The sequence below is a fragment of the Strongylocentrotus purpuratus genome, unplaced genomic scaffold, assembly GCF_000002235.5.
Source record: "Strongylocentrotus purpuratus isolate Spur 01 unplaced genomic scaffold, Spur_5.0 spur5_contig_853, whole genome shotgun sequence".
NCBI lineage: Eukaryota > Metazoa > Echinodermata > Echinoidea > Camarodonta > Strongylocentrotidae > Strongylocentrotus > Strongylocentrotus purpuratus.
In genome coordinates, this window is record NW_022145561.1 from 469841 (window position 1) to 479668 (window position 9828).

Genomic DNA, 9828 nt, shown 5'->3' on the forward strand with positions numbered 1-9828 from the left:
TCACAATACGCGACTTCGCTTCATCGTTCCAGTGCTAGCTCGTTTTCTCTCCTTCTTCCGCGACGAATCTTTTGTCATTTGCCCGAAATCGGACACCAAAATCTGCCATTTTCATTGCCTCAATTGTGATATTTTCCTAGCTGTTCTGTCTCAGTGGTTTTTATCTCGGTGTATTTTATATCGTTATTTTTGAGAAGCGATTATTCTTTGCTTTGTCCTCCTCCTCTTCCTCTTTTCGATGCCCTTCTCGTGAGCACGTCATCTCATCGAGTGTCATCATCATTATCATCATCATCATCTTTTCTTTTCTCCTCAAATCTTATCATAATGGTGAGTGTCTTGAGATCATACTATAGGATGAATAAGAGAGAGCATCTGTTACAGTAAGCTTTTCAATAGAAACAAGAAGTCAAATGATGCGGTATATATTCTGTGTTTTGTGTTCGGGTGTGTCCCATATAGATCATTGTTATCCATGACGTTTTATGCGATTTAAACATGTAATCAGTTAATTCAGTACTAAATATCATAATCTTATTCATTTCTTTATCGACTACCTTGATATGCAAGTGTTGCTGGCCTGCCATTTCTATTCATCATCATAATCATCAGCTGTATATCAAAATGCGTTGCTGTTATGTGCTATAAATAGATCATGACGTAATTTAGAGAGGCAATGCGGCGATGCGGAAGATGCATAAAATCAAGGACCGTTTCATAAGTCACAGTACGAGGCCGAATCAAGGAGACCGTGCAACGTCACTTCTCAAAAATGAAACGTCCATCATAAATTTTCGGTAAAACTGTTAACGTTGTGGAAAATGCGATTTCAGTTCTAATCTTTTGGCAGAAGTTTAAGAGCCTAAGTTGCTTTTCATTTGATAACGTTGTTCTTGGATTATACTTTGCGTTTATATTATATGCAGTTAATCAGTGGGCTGATCAAGGATTTTTGATTTTTTTTTAAAGAAGAAAAAAAAAGGGGGGGGGCTCAATTTCCTTAAAATAAAGTTCTACTCTACCCCAAAAATCTCTTCTAACGAAAAAACAAAACATTTGGAAAAATTTGGGGTTAAAATTATGAAAGGATCGAAGAAGAAGTGGGACATCTCCCCCCCCCCCCATCCCAACAAATAAAACCTTTTCTTTGGGGTATATCTATTACCAGGCGTATACCTAATACAATGGCGAATGCAAAGGGCGCAATGTATACGTAAATCCCTTTTAAAATGAAATTCAGCCCGGGGTTCAAGGAACATACCCCCTACTTTGTAGTGTTTTTTTTTCCTTCTGTTTGTTTTTTTGCTTGCTGGAATATATTTGGCGATGAATTTGCATCTACAACATGTCATTTCTTAGTTTGTAAATATTTTTTGTCGTTGTTGTTGCTTGCTAGGATTTATTAATTGTGCCCCTGGCCATTCTCTTTTACAAGTTCCCAGAATCCGCATATGCAGAAGAAAAAAAAAGTTCAATTTTGGCATTCAAAATCATAGGACTTAGAATCCCACCCATTAAACATGTACGCAAAACAAACAAATTATAATTTGGGATGCTGTAAAAGTGAAGGCCTGGGGCACGACTCACAAACCCTGACAGGCAAACTCACCCACCAAAATAAATAATAATAATGAAAGTTTGAATGAAAATCTATTGATTTTCAAGAGCATGCAGTGATAATTGGCTTATATTTGTATTTCAAATGAAGTGCAAGTCATTATTAAATTTAACACGGATAATTTAAAGAACTTCAGTGGGGGGGGGGGGGGCAATTGTCACCGTCTAATACAATAGATACAAAAAAAGCAGAGTCTTATGATGAAGAGGAACTCTCGGTAATTCAGTACGATGGATACATTTTGGCGATAACATTAGCGCCCCCCCCCCCCCCCTGACTCCTTCCTAAAGGAGCCCTTTCTTTGAAACTTCTTGTCTGCGAGGCCTCTGTTTATGCTGCTAAGGTGCTAGCAGGGCAAGCCGTGTTCCTTATGTATTATGCATGCAGACGACCATCATGAACTCGCCCTGCATCGCGCAAGGAGAGGAATTTTGTTGCCGCCATCTGATTTGCTTTCGGAGGATAACACGGTGTGTCATAAAAAAAGGGACAGAAAATAGTGCCTGACATTATGCGTCAAGAGGAAACATTTTGCCTTTGATGTACTACATTATATCAGGGACTTGGGATACGTGTATATACAGTAGTAGCTAATGAAATGCCTTATAATGAAACAAAATCATCACAATTATCAAATAGTGAATCTTGTCGTAATCATGGCGGAAATAAAATACATCATCGACTGACCGACGTTTATTGGTCTGACAGATTTTTTCGTATATTGCAATTGCATTATCATGTGTATTATTTTTTTTGTTTTGTTGGTTTCTTTACATCATACAATCCTTTACTTTTGTTAATGTATTTTTCAAAATTATTATCATTACTGTATGGGGGCGGTCTACCAATAGCTCTCTCTCTGTCTCTTTCTCTCTTCCTATATCCTGATCGCTGCTCTCCCTGTCACTTCTCTCATTCTCTTCTCTCTCTCTCTCTCTCTCTCTCTCCCTCTCTCCCACTCTCTCTCTCTCCCTCTCTCTCTCCCACTCTCTCTCTCTCCCCCTCTCTCTCTCTCTCTCTCTCTCTCTCTATCTCTCTCTCTCCCTCCCTTTCTCTCTCTCTCTCTCCTCCTCCTCTCTCTCTCTCTCTCTCTCCATCTCTCTCTCTCTCCCTCCCTTTCTCTCTCTCTCTCTCTCTCTCTCTCTCTCTCATTCCATGTTTCTCTCACTCTCCCTGTTTCTCTGTTACTCTACCTTTAATTCGTTGCTTTCTTGTCATCAGCCACTATTCCGCTCTTTCTCTCCTTTAGATGTATGTCTTTATTTCTACTTACTTACTTAATACTTAATTGCCCTTCCCCATGTCTCCTACCCCTCTTTCCATCTCTGTTCTAAAACTCTTTCCCATTCCTCCGACTCTTCTCCCCTGGTACCTTATTCTCTCTCTCTCTCTCTCCCTCTCTCTCTCTCCCTCTCTCCCTCCCTCTCTCCAGTTTTTTTTTCTCTCTCTCCCTCTCTCTCTCTCTATCTCTCTCCCTCTCTGTATAAATTATGTGTTTTTATCTACTCTTGATTAACCGATAACTTTGTTGCACTGCTGACCTTATACCCAAACACCGTTATTTTCATGGAACACCGTGTACTGGGTGGCGCCTCAAATCACCCTCTATCCCTCCATCTGATCAAAACGAGGGAATTATTCGGATGACTCATAGTCGTTAAGTTATTCGGCTAGGATCTCCCATCTCTCTATGCCTGCCACTCCTCGTGAAGCAAAACGAACGAGGAAGATGCTACGTGCATCATGCGCATGTAGCTGGACATCGCCCTCCAATTTTGTCAGTTTGTCTTTTATTTGGGTAATTTTAGAAACGAGCTGTGCATTTTTTGCCAGCTCTCCGTATATTTGTTTCCTGGGTATTTTTGGACGATAGCTTAAGACGATGGCGTGACAAATGATTATCTCTAAGAGTTTTGACAAAGGATAATTTCATTTCCCCCTTTTGTGTATTCCATTCCGTTATTGTATGAACCCGAATTGTTGTTGTTCCACAAATAATTATTCATTATTCTCTTGATAATTTTGTTTAATATGCTCTTGTAATTTGTGAATGATATCCCCTGCATGAAATACTTACGATTGGAATTACATGTATATATGTAATTGAAAACACTTTTTGATTATTTATTCTATCAAACATCAGTTTGTTCAATTGTGAATAATTGCATTTTTTCCTCCAAATATTACTATTAGTCCGTTCAGTTACAAATCACACAGTCAAGGCTATAAATCAATAATAAACCGTCATCTAATTTGGGGACATCTGCTGTAACGGTAATCATCATTCGAAGGTAGCGGCGTATATAGGGACGTATGATTGATACTCCCCGTTACATTTGCCCCCCCCCCCCGATATATTTAATTGCATCGAAATAATTTGGCTAATATAAGCTTTCAATCATGATGCCCTGTTCACTGTTCACTGTGAATGAGCAATCGAAATTAGAACCAGTAATGATGTCATTAGCATGGACAATGTGCTTGCATATACATTGAGATCCAGTCGCGGGCAAAATGCATTATGGTTAATGGATGAATGTGATGCACGCGATTGTGATTTCGGAGATGATGTCATCCCGTTCTTATAAAACTTCGAGATCATCAAAGGGGATCATCTGATGTAGCTGTTCAATACTACTCATTGCAATGTTTGGTCCCCAGTGCTTTAACACGTTTATTAAAAGTAATAACACAAGTACAACAGTAACTGATCTCAACCATTAGTTTACCAATAATTACCATGCCTCAGTTTCACCTCCGAATCGACTCCAACCGACCGATTCTTGGTTATCCGGGTAAATGTGTAAATGTATTAGGTCCGATGTCGGTCTGGTATACGTCTTGTTGGTCTGACTGGGGTATAAGCTCGGCACTTGATTAGAAAAAAGGAGTTCAGACCATCACGTGACTCAGTGTTGATCCGCCTATGTACGAAAACTGTTCAATAATGTATGCTTACATCAGGGATAATTCAAAGTGGTGCATTGTATGAGACTATTTGATAGAATTATAGAGTATTCCTCTCCATACAACCCCCCCCCCCCCCAGACAACTACCCCTCGTAAGAAAAGACTGAGGGCAGTCACCTAAGAAAATTATTCCCGAACAAATAATACCTCCGCGGAAAACTTCAAGGTACGATAATTAAACCTTCGAAACCTCGTGGACAACCATACGCTAGGGGTATATTGTCTGGGGCCATTCGGAGTATACGTTGCCCGGTGATATTTGTCCTACGGGGGTTTACGGAGCTAGATTTCCAAGTTAGTTTTCGCGGGAGTATACTTGCCCTGGTAATTGCTGGAATTAACATGGGACCAGTGGCTAAAATGGCTTATCTTCTTTACTGGAGAAAGTGTGTTCTCATTTCATTATTGGCGCGCGCGGCGTACCCCACTTCGTTCTTGTTCCCTTTTTTCCACATGAACAAAAAATGTATTATACCCCTACCTCGGCGATGCGATAAGCCTATTCATAAGTACTTTACTAGCAGTACATTGATACAGTAATAATGCTCACTAACTTCTTCTCTTTTATTTCTCATGTATAACAGCGTGAATGCATCTCAGTCCACGTCGGCCAAGCCGGAGTCCAGATCGGTAATGCCTGTTGGGAGTTGTACTGCCTGGAGCACGGCATCCAGCCTGATGGTAACATGCCTGCTGATAGCACCATCGGAGGTGGTGATGACTCCTTCAGCACCTTCTTCAGTGAGACTGGAGCTGGCAAGCATGTTCCCCGTGCCGTCTTCGTCGATCTCGAGCCAACCGTAGTCGGTAAGATATCTTAAACTTGTTATGACGCTAAGGTGTGAGTCTTGAGCTTGCACTTCAAGATTACGATTTGTAGATCAATTTAATAAACTTTGCAAAAATGATTTAAAACATACCCCTGCTTCACCCAGACAGATAATATGTTACATTAGGTTACACTAAGGTCTTGATGATCCTTTTGAATCGTAATGGTTGAATTAACGCCTCCATACTTACATGTATGTAGCAAATGAATTTACCACCTTTACAACATGCCCAATTGACAAACAGGATCAAACACCTACCTATAGCAATTTACAAAATTTGTGCCTTTAATCTTGCAGATGAGGTCCGCACCGGTGTATACCGCCAGCTCTTCCATCCTGAGCAGCTGATCACCGGCAAGGAGGATGCTGCCAACAACTACGCCCGTGGTCACTACACCGTCGGCAAGGAACTTGTTGATCAAGTCTTGGACAAGATTAGGAAACTGGTGAGAAAATTTTGAAGAAGTCAGATCAGTATATGTTGTTTTTTTAAAACAGAAAACCATGAAAAGATTTCGATGACAACCATGGCAAAGGAGAAATGAACGTGCAAAAGAGAGCTTTCGTCTTTTTGAAAACTGGGATTCTTTCATAGAAAATGTTGTAATACGTGACTTTTTACATTTTTAATTCTCATCCACACCGTCTAGGCTGACCAATGCACAGGCCTTCAAGGTTTCCTGGTATTCCACAGCTTCGGTGGCGGCACCGGCTCTGGCTTCACCTCCCTGCTCATGGAGCGTCTCTCCGTCGATTACGGAAAGAAGTCCAAGCTCGAATTCGCCATCTACCCGGCACCTCAGGTTTCCACCGCGGTTGTGGAGCCCTACAATTCCATCCTGACTACTCACACAACACTTGAACATTCCGATTGCGCTTTCATGGTCGACAACGAGGCCATCTACGATATCTGTCGTCGTAACCTCGATATCGAGCGTCCCACCTACACCAACCTCAACAGGTTGATCAGCCAGATCGTCTCATCCATCACGGCTTCTCTGAGATTCGACGGCGCCCTCAACGTCGATCTGACAGAGTTCCAGACCAACTTGGTGCCCTACCCACGTATCCATTTCCCCCTGGCCACCTACGCCCCAGTCATATCTGCTGAGAAGGCCTACCACGAACAGCTGACTGTTGCTGAAATCACTAACTCCTGCTTCGAGCCCGCCAACCAGATGGTGAAGTGCGATCCCCGTCACGGCAAGTACATGGCCTGCTGTCTCCTGTTCCGTGGTGATGTCGTCCCTAAAGATGTCAACGCCGCAATCGCTACTATCAAGACCAAACGTTCCATCCAGTTCGTGGACTGGTGTCCAACTGGCTTCAAGGTCGGTATAAACTACCAACCGCCCACCGTCGTCCCTGGTGGTGATCTTGCCAAGGTTCAGCGTGCCGTCTGCATGTTGAGCAACACTACCGCGATCGCCGAGGCCTGGGCTCGTCTCGACCACAAGTTCGATCTGATGTACGCCAAGCGTGCTTTCGTCCATTGGTACGTCGGAGAGGGTATGGAGGAAGGAGAATTTGCCGAAGCTCGTGAGGATTTGGCTGCCCTCGAGAAGGATTACGAAGAAGTCGGAGTCGACTCAAACGATGGTGAAGAAGAAGAGGCTGAAATCGAGGAGTATTAGAAAGTAGTCCTCACTTTTATGAGGATTGTACCCGCTTGCTGATAAGCAGCTATTCTATAATGCATTCAAAATTTGTATTCTTTGTGGCAATATTGTTAATGCCTGTTGTGTGCAATTCTCTTATATTTATGTAGCCAATTTATTCTAGAGCAGAGAGGCAGATAGAGATAATGTAGTCTCCTCATAAGAGAAAGATGAAACCTAATTTGAATACCCTTGAGGTTTGACATTTTAATTCAAACACCTACAGATGACCTGCTAAAGGTGAACAAAAGTTTTTACCTGTTCAATGCGGGTTTAAGGTCGATATTGTATGAGACATTGTATTGTATATCGGTATCGTATGTCTTCTTATTAATGTTATGAGGGTTCATAAGACCGGTGGCCTACAAGACGGACAGCCCTAGAGGCTGACCCTGTTGATCTCGTAGGCCTTCTGACTATTTCTTGAGGGTTCACGAGGCTGTCACTGTTGGTGTAGTGTGCCATCGGTCTAATGAACTGTCGGTCTCGTGGATCTCTGAAAAGTTATCCGAGGGTTCAGGAGATCAATGGCCAATAAGACTCACTGCCTTCGAGTCCGACATGCCGGTCTCAAAGGCCTTCTGACACTTATACTTAGGGATTACGAGAACGACATTGTTGGTCTGGTGTGTCGTCGCACGCCGGTCTTATGGACTGTTGGTCTCGTGAGCCGTTAGTCTACTGAGATGTCTCGTTTAAGTCAACAGGGGTGCATTTCGTAAAGGCCGTACCAAAAAGAAGTAGAAAAAGTTGATTAGACTTAAAGATGAAGTTGAGTTCTGGTCATGCGATTGCATTTTAAAAGAAACGGTGTGAAATCGACCAGGAAAGGTTGATCATCTAGCATATAAGAATTTGTGTGTATTGCAAGGTTCTGGAATCATCAAAATGATAAGAAATTCGGCCAAGGTTTGGTAAAGTTACAAACACTGTACACAGAAAGATGTATATGGGACTACACGAACACGTGGCGTAAAAATCCTACCTCCGAGTTTTACGATGTTACATGACATATTTAGAATATGAAGGCATTTGAAGAGCCATGCTTTTCAGGGAACATGTCTTATCTGATGTTCTTCCACACTTGCATCATAAGAATGATTACGCTCACAAATTATTTTTCACCTCTTCCCAGAACTCAACTTTCTCTTTAATTTCATTCAACTAATCATCCACTCGCCTTCCTCACCAATTCGCGTCGAAGGGTTGGCTGCATAATCATGTCTAACCGTGTATCGTATCAAGTTCAATTAATGACGTACATTACTACATTCTATGAATGGTAGAAAGCATGCCCAGTTATTCAGTGTATTTTGTTGGTATTCTAAATGCTACAGGGTTTTGTGTTTTTGATTGTAATGTGGGAGGACCGTAGCATAGAATGATGTATTCAATTGGATGCTGCTTCGCTGTCAAAACAAAGCAAAGGCAAATTGAATAAGCCATATATAATCCTAGACAATGTTTACTCCTCATCCAAAAATGGTGCGCTTGTATATATGCGGAATATCAAATCAATCTAAATAAATGATGAAACGAAGTGATTTGACTCCTAAATTCCTAATGAATCTTTGAAATATATGAACCAGTTTGCTTCCCCCGAACTGCCAAGTACGTGTATATGAAAACTACGATCAAATTAACCAGTATTATACTTGATGCAAGTATACAATCAGCTTCCTTTTTGTTTTCATCGTAATAGTGAAAAGTAAAGAGTTAAATTATTTTGTAGCTCTGTTATTGAATTAGAATTCGACGTGTTTTGGATGTAGTATGCTCGCCTATTGTTATGAATGTCTTTGCCGGGATGTTTTAATCGTTCATATGTATAAGTCTTGACAATACCGTGCACAGTATAACATTTGCTAATAAACCCATACATGCGATTTTATTTAAGGAAGTAATTGTTTAAATTGTGTGTTTCTTTTAGATAAAAATGATCGTAGTCATATTGGCATACGTTTGCTTTCATGTTCTGAGGTATTTTAAATGGTTTCATTGCTATTATTCACAGCTATCATCATCATCATCGTCCTTATCACTTACCATATTACAGCAAATTATTGAAATGAGATATTAAAAGTTTAAAAACATATAATTTAAAATCCGATATAATACTAATAGGTCTTGTTTTCCATGGGAAGCCTTATCCGTATTATTAATACTGTTCTCACTTCAATCATACTAGTTATTACCCCGGCTTTAGCCGAGCTACCACGATAAGGCGTCCAGGTATTCAAGAAATCCCTTCCTAACGGGTACCCAGTTACTTCACCTGGATGGAGAGTGGCAAATGTAGATTCATATCTCGTCATTTAGAACGCAGGAGACCACCATCGTGAGCGGTAAGGCTGGAGATGGATGGCGGCCTCATACAAAAATAATGGCGACATAACTCTCTTGGGAAAACTGGGTGATCAAGTGGGTGTAGTGCAAGTGCAATAAGCAGTTGCATGATAAAGAATAAAATAAGTCACGGTTTTGTTATAATAATTTAAAGAGTCAGTATACTGACAGTATTCCTCAGAAACCGACGACAAGTCAATCTGTGGCTTGATAAGAACTGAATAGCACCATCTACGGTCATTAACAACTACCCCATAACCGATTTGTGTAACTGAACTCTACAGTACTCTCCACCTCGTAAATTGCTATGCGTGCAGGTCAAATTAATGGTTTCAAAGTTTCTTTTTTTCTCCACAGAATTTTAACAGATATTGTTTCAGGTCTCGATCCACTTTAGTTCCCCATTT

At 41.1% G+C, this 9828-nt stretch overlaps 1 protein-coding gene across 1 annotated transcript; it reads left to right on the forward strand.

Annotated features, from left to right (window-relative positions):
- On the forward strand, window positions 1–7818 carry LOC115928408 (tubulin alpha-1C chain-like). Its single transcript, XM_030995553.1, has 4 exons — window positions 1–330; window positions 5172–5394; window positions 5715–5863; window positions 6068–7818. The coding sequence occupies exons 1-4, from the start codon at window positions 328–330 to the stop codon at window positions 7049–7051; spliced, it is 1359 nt and encodes a 452-aa protein (XP_030851413.1). The 5' UTR covers window positions 1–327; the 3' UTR covers window positions 7052–7818.
- The last annotated feature ends 2010 nt before the right edge of the window (window positions 7819–9828 follow it).